This window comes from Peromyscus leucopus, chromosome X (genome assembly GCF_004664715.2).
Source record: "Peromyscus leucopus breed LL Stock chromosome X, UCI_PerLeu_2.1, whole genome shotgun sequence".
Classification (NCBI taxonomy): Eukaryota; Metazoa; Chordata; class Mammalia; order Rodentia; family Cricetidae; genus Peromyscus; species Peromyscus leucopus.
In genome coordinates this window covers 87,275,533-87,301,645 of record NC_051083.1, presented here as the reverse complement: position 1 = coordinate 87,301,645, position 26,113 = coordinate 87,275,533, and the positions used below count along the sequence as shown (strand labels likewise).

At 44.4% G+C, this 26,113-nt stretch overlaps 1 protein-coding gene across 1 annotated transcript in view; it reads left to right on the top strand.

Annotated features, from left to right (window-relative positions):
* Positions 1 to 26,034, top strand: part of Nox1 (NADPH oxidase 1) — a 32,958-nt gene extending 6,924 nt beyond the window's left edge. Inside the window, exons 4-14 of the mRNA XM_028875016.2 lie at positions 11,065 to 11,175; positions 11,382 to 11,466; positions 11,788 to 11,936; positions 12,043 to 12,224; positions 12,312 to 12,444; positions 16,801 to 16,893; positions 18,348 to 18,583; positions 18,795 to 18,957; positions 20,432 to 20,578; positions 20,748 to 20,872; positions 25,661 to 26,034. Coding sequence (XP_028730849.2) covers positions 11,065 to 11,175; positions 11,382 to 11,466; positions 11,788 to 11,936; positions 12,043 to 12,224; positions 12,312 to 12,444; positions 16,801 to 16,893; positions 18,348 to 18,583; positions 18,795 to 18,957; positions 20,432 to 20,578; positions 20,748 to 20,872; positions 25,661 to 25,787 — 1,551 coding nt within the window. The 3' untranslated portion in view covers positions 25,788 to 26,034. The remainder of the gene's footprint in view (positions 1 to 11,064; positions 11,176 to 11,381; positions 11,467 to 11,787; positions 11,937 to 12,042; positions 12,225 to 12,311; positions 12,445 to 16,800; positions 16,894 to 18,347; positions 18,584 to 18,794; positions 18,958 to 20,431; positions 20,579 to 20,747; positions 20,873 to 25,660) is intronic.
* The last annotated feature ends 79 nt before the right edge of the window (positions 26,035 to 26,113 follow it).

The following is a 26,113-nucleotide window of genomic DNA, read 5'->3' as shown; positions in this document are numbered from 1 at the left end:
CATTGTATAGATTTGTTTTATCTTATTATTACATACATTATATTATATTATATTATACTATACTATATAATATATTCACTTAGAAGCTTGCTTATTTTCTAGTGAGAGACAGAAAGGAGGTGGATCTGGAAGGGAAGGAAGGTGAGGAAGAGCTGGGGGGGGAGTAAGGAGAGGGGAACTGTAATTGGGATATATTATGTGAGAAAAAAAGTATTTTCTTTTTTAAACTTCTATTTATTTATATTTTATGTATGAGTGCTCTGCATGCATATTTATAAGCCAGAAGAGGGCATCAGATCCTATTGTAGATGGTTGTGAGCCACCATGTGGTTGCTGGGAATTGAACTCAGGACCTTTGGAAGAGCAGCCAGTGCTCTTAACCACTGAGCCATCTCTCCAGCCCCTGAAAAAAAAACTATTTTCAATAAAAATAAGGATGAACTATAAATGGTGCTGCTTTCAGTGATATCAAAGTGTGTCAGTAACATGTGAAAACCCTTTTATCCCACTCCCCAGAGATCAGCACTATTAATAGATTGCTGCATGTGTTAAACAGTCACACTGATGTATTCACAAATGCATCAGGCACATATTTTGTTTCTGTTCCAAGGTAGGTAGTATTGTTCATTTACTTTTTAATTTTAATATAGTGAAAGTTGTTTTTGTTTAATATATATGTCTACAAATACGGTGGGACTCACATATTTTTTTTAATTCAGTCAAAAAAGGATCACACTACAGATACTGGGTGGAAATCACTTCCTACGCTCAGTCTGTCTTTGATATCTTTTTATGTGATCTTAGTGGAGCCAGTTCATCCCAGCTTACAATAGTAAGCATCTCTCCCCAACTCTGCATTCAAGGCCCTCAAGCTGGTATCTTGAAATCATGTTTACATTATCCAAATAGGCAGATGCTTGAAATGGAGAGACTCCATTTAATAGGCATAAACTGTTTGTGGTCTGTTAGCAGAGGGAGAGACAAACAAAACGCAGTGTATACACAACAAATGGCTTTCTTCTTTCGACTGTTAAGAAGAAACAGAATTAGGCTCTTTGCAGAAAAATGGATGTAGCTGAATATAACTATATTAAGTGAATCAAAGCAGCCCCGGGAAGGCAAATGTGTTGGTTTCTTTCATTGGCAGGTCTCGAGTTTTATGTGAAGAAATAAAAGCACACATGTGTAGATGACAGGAAAGTAGAAGTAAAACTGGTTGGTGGAGGGCAAGAGGATTAAAAGGCAGGGGAGAGATGAGGGAAAGAAGGGGAGGAGGGGAGGGAGGGAATATGATCAACATCCAGTATACTGGTACAAAAGAAAACTTGAAAATGATCAAGCTTATGTTTTAAAAGCTGGCTTTTTAAATATCTACAATGCCTACACCACTGCGCTTCATGTTTGAAGAGAATTATCAGGCCTTTATATTAATAGACGATAATTGATTGAATCATTTACATAGGGTAATTTTAAAATTCATGCCCACCTTGGGAGAATAGAGAACCACTCAATTAAGTATGACTCGCTGCAGATAAGGAGCAGAGGGAGGAGTTTAACCCCACAGTAAATGAGGCCTTACTGACCCCAGGATTTCAATAACATGGGTTGATACAGAGAAATGAATATACATTGGAAGATTTCCACATTCTGCAACTGGGTGAAGTAAAAGTTGCTTTGGTTTGCTTGTTTGTTTCTAAAAAGAATTCATCTTGGATGGATAACTGCCACCGAATGTGGAGATGGGAAATTACAGTCCTGTATTTTCAATTTACTTGCCAATTTTAGCTTCAAGAATCCTCTGTGACTCAGATAAGTACACTGGGGGAGCCAATGTGGAAAGGCAGGAGCTTTGAGATGAGCAGAGACGATTTCATCTGCAATGGAACAGGCTGTCTGTACCAAACCCAGGCAGAGTGTGACTCAGCAGAGGGAGAGATCATGGCTCCTGTGAAGTCTGAAATGGAAAGCAGGAGGACAGCTTTGTTCACTGTGCTGCCTACGTTGAAAGCCAGTGTGGACACCAGGCGATCTTGACCTGGCTTGCTTCACTGAGCTTACGCTGTCCTGGGTTTAGGTTGTAAAAATGGTTAAATGTTTTTTTGTTTTTTTTTTAAAGTTGAATACATTTCTTCTTCCCTCTCTCCCTCCTCCCTCCCCCACTCCCTTGCTTCCTTCCTTTTTCCAGTTACCATATAAAGACATAAAGGGTTTTCATGATGGCTGTTTCTTACACATATGTCAGTTTTCCTTTGTTCTTATTCCCCTTCCTCCTGCAGAGCCTTCCCCAATCTCCCCTATGCCCAACTTGCTGGTTCCCTCTTTTGAAATGTTTCCTCTTCTGCTTTCATGTCACATGTAATCCATTACTCTCTCGGTTTTTCCTTCTTCCACCTTCCTTAAGATCTCTTGCTCTTTCCCCACGGTCCTTTCTCCTTTCACGGCCTGCATGCACACAGACGCAGACAGATACACACAGACACAGACACACACAGACACAGACAGAGACACACAGACAGATACACACAGATGTAGACAGATACACACAGACACAGACACACACAGACACACAGACGCAGACAGAGACACACAGACGCAGACAGAGACACACAGATGCAGACAGAGACACACAGATGCAGACAGATAAACACAGACACAGACAGAGACACACAGACGCAGAGATACACAGACGCAGACAGAGACACACAGACAGACAGAGACACACAGACGCAGACAGAGACACACAGATGCAGACAGAGACACACAGACGCAGACAGAGACACACAGATGCAGACAGAGACACACAGATGCAGACAGAGACACACACACACAGAGACACACAGACGCAGACAGAGACACACAGACGCAAGACAAAGAAAAAACACACAGAGCAGACAGAGACACACAGACACAAGACAGAGACAACACAGAGCAGACAGAGACACACAGACGCAGACAGAGACACAGACAGACAGAGACACACAGACGCAGACAGAGACACACAGACGCAGACAGAGACACACAGACAAAGAGAAAAACAGACAGAGACACACAGAGCAGACAGAGACACACAGATGCAGACAGAGACACACAGAGCAGACAGAGACACACAGACGCAGACAGAGACACAAAAAAAAAACAAGACACAGACAGAGACACACAGACAGACAGAGACACACAGACGCAGACAGAGACACACAGACACAGACAGAGACACACAGATGCAGACAGAGACACAACAGACAGAGCAGACAGAGGACACACAGACGCAGACAGAGACACACAGATGCAGACAGAGACACACAGACAGAGACACACAGAGCAGACAGAGACACACAGATGCAGACAGAGACACACAGACAGACAGAGACACACAGATGCAGACAGAGACACACAGACGCAGACAGAGACACACAGACGCAGACAGAGACACACAGACGAACAGACAGACAGAGACACACAGACGCAGACAGAGACACACAAACAGAACACACAGAAGACACACAGACGCAGACAGAGACACAGACAGACACAGACACAGAGACACACACACGCAGACACAGACCAGACAGAGACACACAGATGCAGACAGAGACACACAGAGCAACAGACCAGAGACACACAGATGCAGACAGAGACACACAGACGCAGACAGAGACACACAGACAGAACACACAGAGCAGACAGAGACACACAGATGCAGACAGAGACACACAGATGCAGACAGAGACACACACAGACAGAGACACACAGACAGACAGAGACACACAGATGCAGACAGAGACACACAGAGCAGACAGAGACACACAGAGCAGACAGACACACAGATGCAGACAGAGACACACAGATGCAGACAGAGACACACAGACGCAGACAGAGACACACAGACGCAGACAGAGACACACAGACGCAGACAGAGACACACAGACGCAGCACAGAGACAACACAGACAGAGACACACAGACAGACAGAGACACACAGAGACACACAGACAGACACACAGACGCAGACAGAGACACACAGATGCAGACAGAGACACACAGACAGACAGACAGACAGAGACACACAGACACAGACACAGACACACACAGATGCAGACAGAGACACACAGACACAGAGACACACAGACAGAGACACAAAGAACAGAGACACACAGACAAGACAGAGACACACAACACAGAGACACACAGACGCAGAAGAACACAGACGCAGACAGAGACACACAGATGCAGACAGAGACACACAGACACACAGACAGAGGACACACAGATGCAGACAGAGACACACAGACAGACAGAGACAACAGACAGAGACACACAGATGCAGACAGAGACACACAACACAGACACACACAGAGACACACAGACGCAGAGATACACAGACACAGACAGAGACACAGATGCAGACAGAGACACACAGACACAGAGACACACAGATGCAGACAGAGACACACAGCAGACACACAGATGCAGACAGAGACACACAGACGCAGACAGAGACACACAGATGCAGACAGAGACACACAGATGCAGACAGAGACACACACACAGAGACAGAGACACACAGACGCAGACAGAGACACACAGACGCAGACAGAGACACACAGATGCAGACAGAGACACACAGACGCAGACAAGAACAACACAAGACACAGACAGAGACACACAGACGCAGACAGAGACACACAGACACAGACAGAGACACACAGACACAGACACACACAGACACACAGACACACAGACGCAGACAGAGACACACAGATGCAGACAGAGACACACAGACGCAGACAGAGACACACAGACAGACAGAGACACACAGACGCAGACAGAGACACACAGACGCAGACAGAGACACACAGAGCAGACAGAGACACACAGAACAGACAGAGAACACAAACAGAAACACAACAGAACACAAACAGAGACACACAGACGCAGACAGAGACACACAGATGCAGACAGAGACACACAGAGCAGACAGAGACACACAGATGCAGACAGAGACACACAGATGCAGACAGAGACGACACACAGATGCAGACAGAGAGACACACACACACAGAGACACACAGACGCAGAGACACACAGACGCAGACAGAGACACACAGACGCAGACAGAGACACACAGAACAGACAGAGACACACAGACGCAGACAGAGACACACAGACACAGACAGAGACACACAGACGCAGACAGAGACACACAGACGCAGACAGAGACACACAGATGCAGACAGAGACACACAGACACAGAGACACACAGACGCAGAGACACACAGACGCAGACAGAGACACACAGACGCAGACAGAGACACACAGATCAGAAAGAACAACAGAGCAGACAGAGAACACAAAACAGAAACACAGAAGAACACACAGAGAGACAGAACAAAAACAGACAAAGAGACACACAGACGCAGACAGAGACACACAGATGCAGACAGAGACACACAGATGCAGACAGAGACACACAGATGCAGACAGAGACACACACACAGACAGAGACACACAGACGCAGACAGAGACACACAGATGCAGACAGAGACACACACACACAGAGACACACAGACGCAGAGACACACAGACGCAGACAGAGACACACAGACAGAGACACACAGACAGAGACACACAGATGCAGACAGAGACACACAGACGCAGACAGAGACACACAGACAGACACACAGACGCAGAGACACACAGAGCAGACAGACACAGAACAGAGACACACAGATGCAGACAGAGACACACAGATGCAGACAGAGACACACAGACGCAGACAGAGACACACACACGCAGAGACACACAGACGCAGACAGAGACACACAGACGCAGACAGAGACACACAGAGCAGACAGAGACACACAAGCAGACAGAAACACAGACAACAGAGACACACAGACGCAGACAGAGACACACAGATGCAGACAGAGACACACACAACAGAGACACACAGACGCAGAGACACACAAACGCAGACAGAGACACACAAGCAGACAGAGACACACAGACGCAGACAGAGACACACAGATGCAGACAGAGACACACAGACAACAGAGACAAAACAAGACAACAGACAGAACACACAACCAGAGAACACAGAGCAGACAGACACAGACGCAGACAGAGACACACAGACGCAGACAGAGACACACAGATGCAGACAGAGACACACAGATGCAGACAGAGACACACAGATGCAGACAGAGACACACAGACGCAGACAGAGACACACAGATGCAGACAGAGACACACAGATGCAGACAGAGACACACAGATGCAGACAGAGACACACACACACAGAGACACACAGACGCAGACAGAGACACACAGACGCAGACAGAGACACACAGACGCAGACAGAGACACACAGATGCAGACAGAGACACACAGATGCAGACAGAGACACACAGACACAGACAGAGACACACAGATGCAGACAAGACACACAGACAGACAGAGACACACAGATGCAGACAGAGACACACAGACGCAGACAGAGACACACACACACAGAGACACACAGACGCAGACAGAGACACACAGACGCAGACAGAGACACACAGATGCAGACAGAGACACACAGATGCAGACAGAGACACACAGATGCAGACAGAGACACACACACGCAGAGACACACAGACGCAGACAGAGACACACAGACGCAGACAGAGACACACAGACGCAGACAGAGACACACAGACGCAGACAGAGACACACACAGACAGCAGACAGAGACACACAGATGCAGACAGAGACACACAGATGCAGACAGAGACACACAGATGCAGACAGAGACACACAGATGCAGACAGAGACACACAGATGCAGACAGAGACACACAGACGCAGACACACACACAGAGCAGAGACACACAGACGCAGACAGAGACACACAGACGCAGACAGAGACACACAGACGCAGACAGAGACACACAGACGCAGACAGAGACACACAGAGCAGACAGAGACACACAGATGCAGACAGAGACACACAGATGCAGACAGAGACACACAGACGCAGACAGAGACACACAGAGCAGACAGAGACACACAGATGCAGACAGAGACACACAGATGCAGACAGAGACACACAGATGCAGACAGAGACACACAGACGCAGACAGAGACACACAGACGCAGACAGAGACACACAGATGCAGACAGAGACACACAGACGCAGACAGAGACACACAGACACAGACAGAGACACACAGACGCAGACAGAGACACACAGACGCAGACAGAGACACACAGACGCAGACAGAGACACACAGATGCAGACAGAGACACACAGATGCAGACAGAGACACAGATACAGACAGAGACACACAGACGCAGAGACACACAGACGCAGACAGAGACACACAGACGCAGACAGAGACACACAGATGCAGACAGAGACACACAGACGACAGAGACACACAGACACAGACAGAGACACACAGACGCAGACAGAGACACACAGACGCAGACAGAGACACACAGACGCAGACAGAGACACACAGACGCAGACAGAGACACACAGACACAGAGACACAAGCAGACAGAGACACACAGATGCAGACAGAGACACACACAGCAGACAGAGACACACAACAGACAGAGACACACAGACGCAGAGACACACAGACGCAGACAGAGACACACAGACGCAGACAGAGACACACAGACGCAGACAGAGACACACAGATGCAGACAGAGACACACAGATGCAGACAGAGACACACAGACGCAGACAGAGACACAGAGCAGACAGAGACACACAGAGCAGACAGAGACACACAGATGCAGACAGAGACACACAGATGCAGACAGAGACACACAGACGCAGACAGAGACACACAGAGCAGACAGAGACACACAGACGCAGACAGAGACACACAGATGCAGACAGAGACACACAGATGCAGACAGAGACACACAGACGCAGACAGAGACACACGACAGACAGAGACACACAGACGCAGACAGAGACACACAGACGCAGACAGAGACACACAGATGCAGACAGAGACACACAGACGCAGACAGAGACACACAGACGCAGACAGAGACACACAGATGCAGACAGAGACACACAGACAGAGACACAACAGACAGAGACACACAGACGCAGACAGAGACACACAGACCAGACAGAGACACACAGACGCAGACAGAGACACACAGATGCAGACAGAGACACACAGACGCAGACAGAGACACACAGATGCAGACAGAGACACACAGATGCAGACAGAGACACACAGATGCAGACAGAGACACACAGACCAGACAGAGACACACAGACAGACAGACACACAGACGCAGACAGAGACACACAGACGACAGAGACAGAGACACACAGACGCAGAACAGAGACAGACACACAGATGCAGACAGAGACACACAGATGCAGACAGAGACACACAGATGCAGACAGAGACACACAGATGCACACAGAGACACAACAGACAGAGACACACAGACGCAGACAGAGACACACAGACGCAGACAGAGACACACACAGACACAGACAGAGACACACAGACGCAGACAGAGACACACAGATGCAGACAGAGACACACAGACGCAGACAGAGACACACAGATGCAGACAGAGACACACAGATGCAGACAGAGACACACAGATGCAGACAGAGACACACACACACAGAGACACACAGACGCAGAGACACACAGACGCAGACAGAGACACACAGACGCAGACAGAGACACACAGACGCAGACAGAGACACACAGATGCAGACAGAGACACACAGATGCAGACAGAGACACACACACAGACACACAGCAGACAGAGACACACAGACGCAGAGACACACAGACGCAGACAGAGACACAGATGCAGACAGAGACACACAGACGCAGACAGACACACACAGATGCAGACAGAGACACACAGACGCAGAGACACACACACGCAGAGACACACAGACGCAGACAGAGACACACAGACGCAGTGACACACAGACGCAGAGACACACAGACGCAGACAGAGACACGCAGAGAGACACATGCAAGCTGCAGCCAGAGTCCTTTCTTTCTTTCCCCCATGTATGTCCTGGGAATCAAATTCAGATCGACAGTAAGCACCTCTACCAGCCGAGCCATCTCACTAGCCCCTGAAAAACCTTTCAATTTCATCTGATTCAACTTTTCAATTCTGGGCTTTATGTCCTGGGTTACTAGAGTCTGTTGCAGAAAGCCCATACTTATATCTTGAAGTGTCTTCCTATGTCTTCCATATTGAGAGTTTGAGGCCTTAAATTCAGGTCTCTAGTCCATTTTGAATTGATATTTTTGTTCAGAGTAAGTTATATGGATTTAGTTTCTTCCTTCAACAGATGTATATCCAGTTTTCCCAACACCATTAGGCTGATTTTCCCCCCAATATGTGTTTTTGACACTGTTGTCAAATATTGGGTGCAGGTAGGTATATGAGTTTATTTCTGGGTCTTCTTTTCTATTAATCAGCCTATAGCTGTTTTATAAAATCATTTACTTTCTGTGTGTGGTATAGGTGCATCTGTGTGTATAGGTGTGAGTACTTCTGTTCAAAAGCCAGGAGCTGTCAGGTCTTCTGCTCTATCACTCTCCACATTATTCCTTTGAGACAGAGTCTCTCACTGAACCTGGAGCTAGGCTGCTGGCCAGCAAGCTCTGGTGATACTCCTGTCTCCACGCACATTTCTCAAGCATTGTAGTTACAGATGTTGCTGTCATGCCTGGCTTTGTACATGGGTGCTAGGGGTTAGAACTCAGTTCCTCACACTAACATAGCAATGTTCTTACCTGCTTCACCATCTCCCCATCCCTTTATGTGTGTTTTTTTGTGACATTACCATGCCATTTTGTTATGGTTCTGTAGTACAATTTGAGATCAGGTTTTGTGATACCGATAGCATTATTCTTTCTGCTAAGGATTTCTTTGGCTATTCAGGATCTTTTTGTACTTCCATATGAACTTTGGATTGTTTTTTTTTTTAGTTCTGTGAAGAATGTCCTTGGAACTGTGAGGGGAATTGGATTGTGTCTGTAGGCTACTTTCATTAATATAACCATTTTAACAATATTGATTTTCCCAATCCATGAGTGTGAGAGGTATGCATTGATATTTATTTTAAAAGATTAAGATATCATGAATTCTCACCCATACTTGTCTGTTTAGTTGTTTACAGGCATACATGTAAGACTCACCAATGGGCTGAATGAAGTGCAATGAAAAATAGCCTCGCTGCTCCCCTGCCCAATTACTACTATAAGATTGCAATAATTCATAGATAGCAGTCCAAAAAAACCATAAAGCAACTTGGAGACCAGTTGTATAGAGTTGAGAGGTTGAGCGTAGCTGCCATGACCAGCCTATACATTTTAATGTTCTTGCTTTATGCTCCCTGGTCACTCAAGGAAATCATCCTGAAGTTCTGCACTTCGAAATTACACTTTCTCAGGGAACAATGCTTGCCTAGGCCCTGTGTCCTATGCCCAGCACTGAGCAAAGAAAGGCTCTCCCTTCTATCTCTAGCTATAATTTAAGAATATTGCTCCAAGTGTTCCATTTTAAATGGCTAAATTTTTATTTTCTAAGCAAGTGTTGCTTTCTTAAAATTTCAACATTAGAAAATGTAGAAAAAGAATAAAATAGTCATCATCCATAATTGTACCTTTAAATATAAGCTTTAGTTAAAATATATAAAAGTATATATGATCTCCAAGGCTATTTTATAAAGGGCAAACAATAAAATTATAGTTAAATGCATGAAATAAAAGTATCCATTGCAAAATATTGCATCTGCAGACTGTATTTGCTAATGTGCAATTACTGAATCTTGTTCGTGTTCACATTAGTAAATATATCACCCAACATTTCCAAAACACTGTCATGGGAATTGAGTCTCAATTCCAGTTAGTAAGCTCAGCCCATTTTCTCCCTTGGGCAAAGAGACTGGCCTGGTATGCTGGTTACTCCAATGTCCATTTGCTCATCTTAGAAAATTGGACTGGACCAGTCCTCACCTGCTAGATGCTGAGATAAAGTAGCAGTCTCTCCTTTCTCCTCTCTTCCAGACTGCCTTGGCCTTTGCCCGAGCCTCTGCTTTCTGCTTGAATTTTAACAGCATGGTGATCCTGCTTCCTGTGTGTCGTAATCTGCTCTCCTTCCTGAGGGGTACCTGCTCAGTGAGTTCTGGCTGTGCTTAGCTCAGCTTTCACATGAAAGGAACAGTCCCTGAACAGTTCCCTACCAAGTCCCTAGGGAACCCAGAGTCTCCTTTGGCGGATGAGGATGGTTGGGTCCTGGTACGCTGTGGCTAGGGCAGACATGTTGGTGCAATTTCACTAAGACTGACTGGTGACACCTGACCAGGATGACTTTGCATTTGTAGTTTTGCAACCGCACACTGAGAAAGCCTTTGGATCACAACCTCATCTTTCATAAGTTGGTGGCATATATGATCTGCGTATTCACAGGTAACTCGGGCAAAGCATGCAACCATGGACAACAGGTGATTCAAGGCGCAGTGCCATTCGCCTGTGCATATAAACATTAGAAAATATTTAACGAGCACCTGGAACTCTTTACGAAACACCTTTTTAGACCCACATTCATGGAGTATATAATCTATTCCTTTGGGAACTGAATGGGGGGTGGTGAGGGAGGTCTTGGGCCTTTCTGTGTTGAGTGCATACTGTGGCCTCAGTATTCTGCTGGGCACTATAGGTGGAGGTCTCTTATCTCAGAGGGGTATGGTTGCCATAATGTTCCTGACACCTCCCATCTTTCCACTTTAGCTATTCATGTCATTGCGCACCTATTTAACTTTGAACGCTACAGCAGAAGCCAGCAGGCCATGGATGGATCTCTCGCCTCTGTTCTCTCCAGCCTAGCTCATGAGAAAGAAGGAGATTCTTGGCTAAACCCCATCCAGTCTCCAAACACGGTGAGGTGATTCGATGGAAAAGCCTGCGTATCTGTCTGGTCATGATCCAGAAGATCATGGTATCCTTGGGGGATTTTGTGCCAGGCTGACATCTCTTCTTCCGCAGACAGTGATGTATGCAACCTTTACCAGTGTTGCTGGCCTTACTGGAGTGATTGCCACAACCGCCTTGGTGCTCATGGTAACTTCCGCTGTGGAGTTTATCCGTAGGAATTATTTTGAGCTCTTCTGGTATACACATCACCTTTTTATCGTCTATATCATCTGCTTAGGGATCCATGGCCTGGGGTAAGGTCTTTAGATCCCATTCTCACGTCCCAGCCCCTGATCTTGGATAATTCATGATCACAAACCGTCCTACCTTGTGTGTTTCAGTGGGATTGTCCGGGGTCAAACAGAGGAGAGCATAGGGGAGAGTCATCCCAACAACTGCTCGCATTCTTTTCGGGAGTGGGATAAGTATGAGTGGAGCTGCAGACGTCCTCATTTTGTGGGGCACCCCCCTGAGGTAAGCCGTGGGAGAAGGACTGCCTCCTGTTTTCCTGCTACCCTTGCTAGTACTGTCGTTGTTGGTTCCTTCCTATAAAAGATATCTATGATCTTCCAAAAAAGTCATTTGCAAGAGGCAATTATCGGGACTCTTGAAAAAGAAATGGCTACAGCATGTAGCAACCATTAATTGCTACATGCTGTGTGACCTCCCTATGGAAGTAAAGTTATTGATAATATTTACTATGTCCTGTTTTGCTGCTTGAGATAGATGATCTCTGAGGTAAGCACTTCTTGCATCTCCATTTGGGGACGAAAGGATTCTGTAAGGTGAAGTAAAGTCACCATCAATAATTAATGGAGCTTTTCATTCAAGTCTAGGTTTTTGATGAACCCAACGATGAAACCCTTGACCACTGTATTGTTCCAAAGTTCAGCTGTGAAATCACAGTAGAATATTCATGGAGAAAAATCAAAGCATCCTTGGAGCAGGCTATCCTCAATGTCCTAGCATGCTTGACAATTATCATCTCATAGTTTGTAGGATGGCATGTCAAGTGCTTGTTGCACAGGCCTAAGGATGAGCTCAGCTCTTCAGTGCCCACATCAACAGTGAGGCATAGCTGCATGCACTTGGGATCCCAGCCCTGGGGAGGTAGAGACAAGAGGGCCCCTAGTGCTTGCTGGCCTGTGCAGCTAGTCAGAATGGTAAGTTTCAAATTCAGTGAGAGACTCTGTGCCAAACAATAAGGTGGAAAACGATTGAGGAAGCTACTCCATTGATACCAGGCCACCGCAGGCCTATGCATATACACATGTGCTTGCATGCATGCACAAACGCCACACACACACACACACACACACACACACACACAGAGAGAGAGAGAGAGAGAGAGAGAGACAGAGACAGAGACAGAGACAGAGACAGAGACTGAGTTCCAGGGGTTGTGTTTATAGCTCAGTGGTGAAGGACGTGAGTTCAGATCCTCAGCACCCACATAAGAAGTGGGACACAGCTGCACACACTTGTAATCCCAGCACTGGAGAGGTAGAGACAAGAGGATCGATACATGCACAAGGCCTTGGATTTGATTCTCGACACAACCAAAAATAAGTAAATAAAAATATAAATATGGCCTGGAAAGATGGCTCAGTGGCTAAGAGCACCGACTGCTCTTCCAGAGGTCCTGAGTTCAATTCCCAGCAACCACATGGTGGCTCACAACCATCTGTAATGAGATTTGGCGCCCTCTTCTGTATACATATTAAATAAATAAATCTTTAAATATATATATATATATAAATACATAAACTCAGGGAATTAAATGTATATCCTCTGCTAATTATCATCAATATAGTTTACCTTAGCTTGCTCATAATGTTTGCTACATTGAGGAATCAGTGGAACTAGAAAAACAACTTGTGGTGCCTCAAAGTACTCTGAGAATGATTAAATCTTTAAATGATATGAATAGATAAATTCATAGACTATATGATTTATAATTGTGCAGGCCCACAAAGGTTTCCTAGTGAGATCTGAGCTTGCTTTACCCAGCAGAGATGCATTAGAGGATTGCTTGACCATGTGCATGGTTTCTAGGCGATTGGAAAGGGTCTGCACTTGGCTGTGCTAGGGGAGGTCTTTTGCTCCACCCCTTGGCATTCCTATAAAAAGCCCTTTAGAAGAGGCAGAAGGGGCCAGTGGATATTGATCCAGGCCCTCCCGAAGCTATCCTGTTTCTGTCTTTCTCTCCCCTCTATTCTTCTATCTAAATCTCTTACCCTTCACTCCTCAAGAGTGCCCTGGGGTAAAATGTGGAAGCTGGTCTCCCAGCTGGCTTCGCACATATAATATGCTATATAAGAATTAATAACTAAGATGGAAATATATGAATGGTGTTTGCCAATAGCCTGGTATTAAGGAAAATCAAGACTACTTCTCAAAGCACAACCTACAGTAGCTTGTAAATTTATTACTATTTAATAAATTCTTACATTGTAGAAAAAGACAAATATATTCATGTGCGGTTCTGACATGTGGCCCACATGACAAGTCACTATAAGATCCCTCTTTCTTTTTATCATCACTGAACATCTTACTATATTAATTAGTCCTACTGCTGGACACTTGTTTCCAATATTTGCTTCTATCAAGTAATGATATAATTAACAGCCTAATACATGTCGTTAACATATGCAAGTAAACTTATGGAATAAACCCCCAGAATCAGAATTTTCAAGTCTAGACAACACTGCCTAATCACTCTCTTCAAGTACTTACAAATGTGTATATTCTTACCAGTGGTACCTAGGAGTATTTCTCCACAACCTGGTCAATGCATTCTGTTAGGAGACTGGTCCTTACTAATGCGTCAAGTAATTTAAAAGTATCTTTAAAAAAGTATCTACCCCAAAAAAAACCAAACAAACAAACCAAAAAAAAAAAAAAAAAAGGCCGGGCGGCGGCGACGGCGGCGGCGGCGCACACCTTTAATCCCAGCACTCAGGAGGCAGAGCCAGGCGGATCTCTGTGAGTTCGAGGCCAGCCTGGGCTAGCAAGTGTATCTACCATCTCTCTCTGTGGTTCTAGAATGGCTACAAAGAAGTAAAGAGGCCGCAGTGAACTTGAAGAATTGCAGGGGGACTTTACTGGAAGCAGAGGCAGGGGCTGATGACACTGCTGCAAAGAGACACCCGTGGCAGTCAGCTAATAAGTCCTGCTGGAGAGCGGTTGAGGATGGCTCAAGCAAAGCCCCAGCATCATAGCTGAGCAGAGCTTTAGCACTGAGTCTATCCGCAGGGGCGAGGCGCAGGACCAGGGAGCCTGTGGAGGTCAAGCGCACGATCAGACCCAGACAGATGAATGGGTGGAGGGACGGATGGATGGGACTAGAGTGGATCCTGTCAGCAGTGGGGACTTCACCGAGTGGAAGCCTCTGAGACAGTTGGTAGTTCTCTACCTTTTCAGTCCCTTGATGCACATATGAAATGGTCAGATGGCAGGTCAGTGGTGGGCCTGCCATTGCTCTTACGCTCTTAGATGCCTTGCTCTTCATGGGATCCAGGCGAGGATATTGCTCATCAGTGAATTTTCTCCATATAGTCCTGGAGACATTAGATTGGCCTGTTTTGAGGTATACTTAAATTCAGGAGTTACTTTGGCCATGAAGTATCCTGAGTGAGGATACCAGTTTTGCTACCCAAATGTTTCTTCCACAAACATTTACAAAAGGATACTCTTTTTTTTTTCAAGACAGGGTTTCTCTGTGTAGCCCTGGCTGTCCTGGATCTCGCTCTGTAGGCCAGGCTGTCCTCAAACTCACAGAGATCCTCCTGCCTCTGCCTCCCGAGTGCTGAGATTAAAGGTGTGCGCTACCACACTTGGTTATTAAAAGATAGTCTTAACACATCCACCACTTAAAAATTAGAAAAATAACATTTATTTATTAAAGATAGTTTAAAAACATAAAATAGAAGTGAATTAAAAATTAATATAGTTCTACAACCTGAGGTAATCCTATCTATGTCATGGAGTCTTTCCTCTATTGTCAAATATTCCTTTCAAAAATTTTAAAACATCTGTATGTGCCATTTTGGTCACTTTTTTTCTTATATTTTGGTCAATATAGTTACCATGGGGTTTATGCACACCCTTGTTATTTTGTTTTTCAATTTCTATTTTCTAGAAGTAAATTCCAGGATCAAAGAGAGGGAGTACTTTGACACTGTTGAGATGGGCTGGTAAATTACCCTCTAGTAAGATGCTGTCAACAGCCATTAGCTACGTGTGAACACGTGGATTGCTCCAAATCCCAGTCCGTTCTGGACATTACCGCTAAAGGGTGACTTCCAACTTGACAGACTAAAGTAATAGTGTGTTTTGGAGAGTCTACTTCCTTCTGGTGTTTTGTGGTGTATTGTTGCCAGTAGCACCAGCCATACGCTCTACACCCTCCCACACATTTTCCCTAGTTTTGTATTTAATCATTTATTTCTATTGTGCATTTACTTTTTTCATGATGACCATGTTTTCTTAGATTTTCAATTTTTTAAATTTGAAATATAATTAAAACACACACACACACACACACATACACATGTACCCTTATGCCTTATTTTTGCCATTTGCATTTGCTTCCCGATATGACCTGTAAATTTCAGGGGATGCTCTATTTTATTAATGACAGAACGAGAGACAAAACTATTGTTTGGGGTTTGTTTCCTTCCTAAACGTTGCTGAAATCAGTGACTAGATAATGATACACAGTAGAGAACTTGATACACATGCATTAAATGAAGAAATGAACTGCTGCACGAATAAGTCCTGAATGAGAGATTTAAGAGTAATTTCATTCTTTCCCCTGTTTTTGTGCAGTCTTGGAAGTGGATCGTTGCACCGATTGCTCTATATATCTTTGAAAGGATCCTTCGCTTTTATCGCTCCCAGCAGAAGGTTGTGATTACAAAGGTAAAGAAATATACACTTGCCATTGTAGTGATAAAAGCTCTGTTCTACCTGAGTGCAGAACTAAATCATCATGATGTTCACCCCAAAGGCATAAAAATGATTTGGGAAGAGGAGTCTCCTCAGTGCTGGACAAAACTGTGGGAAATAGGGCTATGGAACCACTAGCATGGGCCTACATTGGAGGGTACAAAGAGAGGACTGAGCCGGAGTTTACCCACAAATGTATTTGTTTGGTGTACACAGTGATTATTGAGAGGGTGAACTGGGACTGAGGATGTGGCTGGTTCATTGGTGGAGTGCGTTTTCACTGTGCTTAAGGCCCCGGAATTGTTCTTGTAACCCAAACTAAGATAAAGACATGGTTACCAACATTTTAAGAAACTGGAGTGCTGGGATTAAAGGCGTGCACCACCACTGCCCGGCTGGAAGTTTCCCCTTTAAAAGCACATTTCTTGGGGACTGGGGGGATGGTTAAGTGGTTAAGAGCACTTGCTGCTCTTGTTCTGGTCCCAGCTTCCACATGAGGCCCACAAATGACTGTAATTCCAGCTTCAGGGGATCTGATGCCCTTTTCTGGTCTCCATGAGCACTACATACATGTGGTGCATACACAGACAAGCAAGCACATACATAAATAAAAATAATTGATAAAAAAAAAACCCACAATGGGAGCCGGGCGACAGTGGCGCATGCCTTTAATCGCAGCACTGGGGAGGCAGAGCCAGGCAGATCTCTGGGAGTTCGAGGCCAGCCTGGTCTACAGAGCAAGATACAGGACAGGCACTAATACTACACAGAGAAACCCTGTCTTGAAAAACCAAAAAAGAAAAAACAAAGCCACAATGGGCTTTTATTAAGTTATAAAGAATAAAATTTACAGAAAAATAGATGGAACCAGAGATTATCATGTTTAGCCTGAAAGGCAAATAAATGCCATGTTTTCTCTCATATTTGGAATATAAATTTAAATATGAACTAAATAGAAATGTATATAGAGGAGAACTATGCAGGGATGAAGAAATTGTGACATGAAAGCAGAATGGTGACTATTTGGGGGAGAAAGGGAACCAGTAATGAGGGGGAAAGCATGAAGCCAACATGAGCAAGGTACAGTGATATCTATATATTTATATCTATATATGTGATATATATATATCATAGTGATATGTATATATAATTTCATAATGAAGTCCATTATTTTGTATGGTAATCAAAATGCCACATCAAAGCCGTTTTTTGTCCTTCTCATAAAGTATCAGGAACCCTGACAGCACAGAATCTCAGTTCCACATTGCAACCATCGTCTGGAGCTAAGTCATGGCTGCTCCCTTTCAGAGGGGACTTGACCTCATACTGCACAAGTCGGAAGCACTCAGGCTTCACTCCTTTATTGAAATGTCTGCCCTTGTCATGTCCGGAGTTGGCCTCTAAGGGTTTATTTGCTTCATTCACAGGTTGTCATGCACCCATCTAAAGTTTTGGAATTGCAGATGCGAAAGCGTGGCTTCAGCATGGAAGTGGGACAGTATATATTTGTAAACTGCCCTTCAATTTCCTTCCTGGAATGGCATCCCTTTACTCTGACCTCTGCTCCAGAGGAAGAATTTTTCTCCATTCATATCCGAGCTGCAGGGGACTGGACAGAAAATCTCATAAGGACATTTGAACGACAGCACTCACCATTGCCCAGGTAGGTCCTTGAGACCGTCAGAGACTCAAAACAGGACGTAGATGAATCAAAAAGAAAACAATTCCTTTCTGAAACGCAAGTCTGGTCAGCGAGCCTATGATTAAAATGAGTGGCAGGTAGCGGCTGGGTTCGCAGTTTGTTTCGGGGAGGATGATTGTGGCTAAGGCCGGAGACGAGACCTCATGCTTTATTGTCTTCTCTCATTTGGTAGGATTGAGGTGGATGGTCCCTTCGGCACCGTCAGTGAAGATGTTTTCCAGTATGAAGTGGCTGTGTTGGTTGGGGCAGGGATTGGGGTCACCCCTTTTGCTTCCATCTTGAAATCTATCTGGTACAAATTCCAGCGTGCAGACAACAAGCTTAAAACACAAAAGGTACATTCCCACACGTCATCCCCCCCCCCCCCCCCCCCCCCCCGCCTGGCCCTGACAGGCCGAGGCCATCACAGCCTGAGGTCTTCCCCTTAATAAGGAGGGCAGGAGAACCTATCTGGAGACAGGAATGAGTTTTAGCTGAGGAGGACAGAGGTGGCTTCTAGGAGGCGCCAGCAGGGGATGCCTAGGCAGTTCACTTTGGCCTCTGCCCGGGAGCAAACAGGCTGCTCAGCCCAGGCTCCTAGAGTCCAGTCTGTATCTTCTCAGTACAGAGGCGAAACCTCTGCCTGGGGAGTTCTCTCTCAGCTCCATAGCACTCTAATCCTTCAAACTAAATAAAGCTATTGCTGCTTGCCATATTAAATATTGAAAAAAATAGCCTTTTATAATCTGGACAGAATATTTTTTGTTTGTTATGTTTTTGAGACAAGGTTTCTCTGTGTAGCCCTGGCTGTCCTGGAACTCACTAGACCAGGCTGGCTTTGCCTCCTGAGTGCTGGGATTAAATGCAAACACCACCACCTGGCTTTGGACAGAATACTTTTTAAGGCCTATGATAAAAAAATAAATAAATAAAAGAACTCACATCTCATACTGAAAACAAAACAACACCTTCCCCTTCCCCCCAAAAACCCCCAAACCCGAGTGCTCACTTCTCTTTGTCAGTGTACCTGCATCTACAGTAGTGGTCATATGAACACAGGATCCTTTTTGTTGTTTGTTGTTTTTTGTTTTTCAAGACAGGGTTTCTCTGTGTAGCTTTGGTGCCTGTCCAGGAACTCACTCTGTAGACCAGGCTGGCCTTGAAGTCATAGAGATCCGCCTGGCTCTGCCTCCCAAGTGCTGGGACTAAAGGCATGTGCTACCACCGTTCAGCTCACAAGATTCTTTTTCAGTTGCAGTTTTATTTTTATTTATTTTTACTTTTTGTTTTTACTTTAAAATTTTTCATTTTTTAATTTTGTATTCATTATACACAGCATTATTTCACAATGACATTTCCATTAAAGTATATCGTTTACTATGAGCATATTCACCCACCCCCTTCATCTTCTCCAGCCCCTCTCCTGGTAGCCTCCCCGCTTTTCCTCAAATAGTTCTCATTCTGTTTTCATGTTTCTTATATGAGACAAGCCTTGCAATACTCGGCTTTCTGAATGTGACTTCTTTTGTTGAACATAATGATCTCCTTGTAACAAACATGACCTTTTTAGGTTCCTTCTGTAATGGGAATTTGTCAGAACTCTGGGCATGCAAACTAAAAGCCTTCCACTCTATAAATGTGAGTCATTACCCTTAGACTTGATCAACAAACATAGATATGTCTATGTATTTACATATGTGTTATATGTGTATCTTACACACACACACACACACACACACACACACATACACACACACACACACACGTCATCACAGTGTATATTGTGAAGGATACTTAATAAAAGTATATGAACTATTTTGCTGATTTCAGATCTATTTCTACTGGATCTGCAGAGAGACAGGTGCTTTTGCCTGGTTCAACAACTTATTGAATTCCCTGGAACAAGAGATGGAGGAATTAGGCAAAATGGATTTCCTAAACTACCGTCTCTTTCTCACTGGCTGGGATAGCAACATTGTGAGTTCCAATGAAACACTGATTCCAATATCAAATGTTAAGACAAAATATAGTGCATTCCTTATCATTTCTTACCTGGCCTCATCCTCATACCAAAGGTTTCAAAGTGGCCAAAAGAAGAGGCAGCTGTCAAACTTGATTTTTCTAATTTATATTTCTCTGGTTCCAGGCTGGTCATGCAGCATTAAACTTTGACAAAGCCACTGACGTCCTGACAGGTCTGAAACAGAAGACCTCCTTTGGGAGACCAATGTGGGACAATGAGTTCTCCAAAATAGCTGCTGCTCACCCCAAGTGAGTACCTTGCCCTCTACTTAAGAGTTGGAATTTAAGTATACTGAGTGCAACTGGGGAAAGATCTCTGGGACAGAAAGGGCTAGTGAGATAGACCATCAGGTAAGGTGCTTGCCACCAAGGCTCATGCTCCAAGTTCCATCCTTGAGACCCCCACATGGTAGAAGGAGAGAACAAACGCCCCCACGTTGGCCTCTGACCTCCACACTTGAACCATGGCACTCTGCCCACTTGTCGATCTCTGACACACACACACACACACACACACACACACACACACACACACACACTAATAAGTAAGTTTAATAGAAAACTTTAAGACTGAGGAAATTTCATCTGGGTTTTTAGTAAAAATAAGGCTCATGATCTTGCAATTGATGAAAATCTGTTCCTTGTCCCCAGAAGCCTCTATTCAATGAGTAAGGTGAAGAGACTCTGCTTTTATAGATAGTACTGAACAAAACAGAGCACTGGAGAAATTAACATACATTAATTATGATTAATTAATGAGGTGCTCAATGATTTGAGATGTTTTATCTAGTTCATTGACCAAGAGCTCAGTGTTTTGAGACAGTGTTTCATATGTCTCAGGCTGGCCTCTCCAAATATATGTATACATATACTTACACACACACACACACACACACACACCTTGATATATAGCTGTCTTAGGGTTTTATTGCTGTGAAGAGACACCAGTCCACAGAAACTCTTATAAAGGAAGGGTGGCTGGCTTACATTTTGGAGATTCAGTCCATCATCATCATGGTGGGGAGCATGGTGGCATGCAGGCAGAAGTGGTGCTGGAGTAGTAGCTGAGAGTCTACTTCTTACAGGCAACAGGAAGTTAACTGACACACTGGACAGTATCCTGCGCATAGGAAACCTCAAAGCTTGCCCCACAGTGACACACTTCCTCCAAAAAGGCCATACCCACTCCAATAAAGCTGCACCTCCCAATAGTGCCACTCCCTATGAGATTATGGGGACCAATTACATTCAAACTACTACAATAGCCAAGGAGGATCTTGAATTCTTCATCCTCCTGCTTCCATGTTCAGATGTGTGCCACTACTTCCAGTTTTCCAGAGTGTTTTGAGACAAGTTAAAGCATACAGAGAAAGCCAATGCTCTGAAACTGGCTGTCCTAACAGGAAAAAGAGGAGGAAGATTTCGGTAACCCCCTGGACAAGCTGTCAGGAGAAGAGCAATCCATCTGCATAAGTGTTACTCATTACTTTCTGTAAATGTAGCTATTACTATTCCATTACAGGTTGAAAAATTGGATATGATTGCTTTACAAAAAGCATACATTCAAGGAAGAGATGCAGAGAATTAATTCACAGTAAAATAATGCACCCCAGGAAACAGGTCTGTGGACACCTTAGGGAAGAAAGGTCAAAGAACAGGAAATCCACAGAAAGTGAACATCGAGGCTTCCTGAAGGCATAAAGCATGTAGTGACATAAATTTGGACAATCCTGGGTCCCAACTCTGGTCTTGACACTTTCCACTTATGGTTCGTGGAGCCAAAAGTCCCTCCGACCTTCAGAGTTTTTGTCCATAAAATGGGGATGTTAGTAGATGCCTGCTTTACTCACATCCAGGGTTGTTGTGAAGATTGTGTCACTATATGAAAGTTTCTTCAAATTGTAGAGCAGCGTGTTAGCAAAAGTCATGATGCAATTTTTATGAAGCTGTGAGAGGAAGTGGGAGTGCTCAGAAGGGTGGGAGAGAGGAGAGAGGGAAGGTGAGGAGAAGAGGGAAAGAGGAGAGAGAAGGAGGGAACTCTTTCACTGATTTGCTGATTTATGGGTGTCACTATGATACCCTTATACAACCAAATCCCCTCAGCTGGATCTTTCTTTCTGGAGATATTCCTCGCCCCCCGCCCCCCTTTCTTATTACATTGCCCTCTGAGAAAGAACATGGTAAAGGACTGCCTACAGGATGTGGGGAGGGAGAAACGAATCAGCGATAAAGGCTCAGAATGAAGAGAAGTGGCATCCCAGAAGCCAAAAGAAGAACTATTACAGCAGCCTGGGCTCAAGTGATGGAATGGCAGGCTCAAGAAGTGCTTACTATTTAGTATAAGGATGAAGTGAGAGTATTTTAGAGACAGGGCAGTGTTCAGTAGGTCCGAGAGAGGACTAACATGGCCACAGCAAAAAAAAAAAAAACGAACAATAACAAGTGTTGGCAAGGAACTGGAGCATTTGGACTCTTACTATATTGATTATAGGAATATGAGATTACAACACCTGGAGAAGACTCTTCAACAGTTCTTCAGATTGTTAGACATAGACCCATATGACTCAGAAATCCCACTCCTTCATATATACTCAAGAGAAATGACATGACAACACACAAAAAATGTGCACATGCATGTACATAGCAGCATTATTCATAATCAGCCAACGTGACAACAACCCAACTTCCTAAAACCACATGTTGTATGTAGAGAATGGAATCTTATTCATCTATAAAGAGGAAAGGAGTATTGACACATGCAATACCGTGGATTAAGTCTGAAGATACTATGTTGAATAAGAGAAGCCAGAGGCAGGCTGGAGACATGCCTCAGTGGTGAAGCGTGTTTGCTGTTCTTCCAGGGGACCTGAGTTCAGTTCCTATCACCCATACAAGGTGGTTCAAAACTTCCTGAAACTCCAGCTTCAGGGAATCTGATACCTTCTTTGGGATTCTGCAGGCACATATATTATACATGCACATGCTATCCCCACATGTACACAATTTTTTTAAAAAAATGAACACTGTTAGAAAGAAAGGTCATTTCTGGTATGAGTTTCTGTGTAGAGAAAGTAGATAAGTGATTGTGTAGGGTAGGATGGTATGGCTGGAAACCAGTGAATTCTAATGTAGACAAGGGGGATGGAATTAGTGAGGATGTTTGCCTAACTTGGTGGTTATACTAAAAAGCGCTATTGTACAGTTCAAAGGGTGCACTTTATGGTACATGTATTATACCATAAGACTTAAAAAGAGGAGAGGTAAGAGAAGTTGAGATCCACAGCATAATTAGAAAGGTTGGCTTTGGCAGAATACCAACTTCAAAGGCACAGTAAAGTTTGGGGTGGGGTAAGTTCACAAAAGATCATTTATAGAGCAGTAAACCCATAAGCACTTGCTGTGGGGCAGGTACTTTTCCACTTATTTTGTGTGTTTTTAATTGTCAGAACAACGCTGGAAGGTTGGTGCTATTTGTGTTCCAATTCTCAAAAGGGAAAGAGGTTAAGAACTATGTTTAGAGTGACATATGGGGGGGGGGTGTCAGAGCAGCCAAGGAGACTGGCTCTGCCTGCAGTAGCCAGGACAGCCCAACATTTCCCCCTTAGGGACCGCCACTCAGGAAAAGCCAAATCCTTTATTTGGCAGAAAAGAATTTGAAGACTAACCAAAGTGAAACAAGTTAGTGAGTTTAAGTATTTAAACAGAGAATCATATAGGACAAGGACAGTATATAATCCCAAGACAAGGACACAGGCTTCTCAAGAGAGCTGCATCGATCTTCACTATGACTACATATAATCCTGCCCTTGGGCTTACATTCCCTAAAGGGTATAATTTACATGCTTTAATGATTCAACAAAGCTTAAAATTTTAGGGGAAGATAAAAACTGAATAAAAAAGTTTCGTTTATTTTTCTTAAGAGTTGCTCTTTTGTGAATGATGTTGTCAGGTGCCTTTGTGACATATGAGATCGGGAAGCTTATCGGGCAAAACTCAAGGTGGCAGACACTCTAGCCCTGAGTAAGCATAGTGCACTCATAGTTTTACATTCTTGTTTCGTCTGTCCTTAGAAAACCTCGCAGTATCTCTGTAGGCCATTTGACTCAATCATCGGGTTGTCTCTTCACTTAGCACGAAAGGCAAACTAGATCTCAGGGTGAGGGGCCTCTCTCCCTGCTCATGTCCCCTTAATCTCTCCTGTCTTTTTAGCCCGCCCCCGCCCCAGAGCCTAACATTTAATAACAGTATTGTATTACATCCCTTGTGTCTCTGTTCTCAGTGAAATGGGGGAAGGCTGAGAGCATATTTAGGACTTAGAAACAAGGTTATGAAAATTTTTTCTTGGAAGAAAGTAGGATTTCAACAAGTGAATTTAAGTTTTTATCAGAACCTATTAACGATATACAATGTGTTTCATTATATTTTAATACATGTATATATTTCTAATATTTATTTTTGAAATTAAAATATAATTACACTATTTCCTCAACTCCTTTCATGTATCCCCCTTGCTCTCTCTCAAATTCATGGCCTTTTCCCCAGAAATATATTAATACCACCTGCTCAGTCAGTTTAATGTTACTTTCATGTATATGACTTCGGGGCCAACCACTTGGATTTTGATCAGATTTACCTAAGCCCTTCTTTTTCTTGTGCGCCTCCCACCCCTGCTGATTTCTTTAACTCATCCCTCTTCCACTTTCATGGTTTTTTCCCTCCCTTTTTGGTGACCTGGTGAGTTTAATTAGGGCTGCTTCGAGCATTACAAGTTACCAGTGGCTATAGGACTGAAGAAAATGTTGAAAACAACTCTTTCCCTCGGCAACCATTACTACCAATAGCTCCTCAGAATGGTGGGGCCATGTGAACCCCAGCAAAGGACAGAACAATGATGGACTCAGTCATGCCCAGGTAGACGTCTGTGAGACAACTGAATTTGGTTCGACACAGTTGGGAGTAGCCGAGGCTGTTCTCCATTCTGACTACTGTCGTCGGCTTCCGTGCACCCAGGTAATTGCTATTGCTCTATTCCTGCAGGTCTGTAGTGGGCGTTTTCTTATGCGGCCCTCGGACTTTGGCCAAGAGCCTGCGCAGATGCTGTCAGCGATACTCCAGTCTGGATCCTAGGAAGGTTCAATTCTACTTCAACAAAGAAACATTCTGAATTGGACAAAGTGGCGCAGGAGCCCACACTTTCCTTTTCACCTCACCAATCTGCGGGTCGGCTACTAGGAAATACTGTCCCTCACAAGGACTTCACTCTCCACTTTTAAAAACATTGGCCCTCAACTTCATCCTACCTGAGCTTTGCCAACCCGAGAGCTACAAAAATCCCAGTAACTGCAAAGCATATAAATTGTTCTTTGTGGGGATGATTGTAAAGCCAAGGTTTGCGGGTTCACACTTACGCAATTTCACCTCTGGTGTCTTGGTTGATCCTGTACTTTGGTTCACAATCTCCCCTCCCACTTGTCCCTCACAGAAGATTTC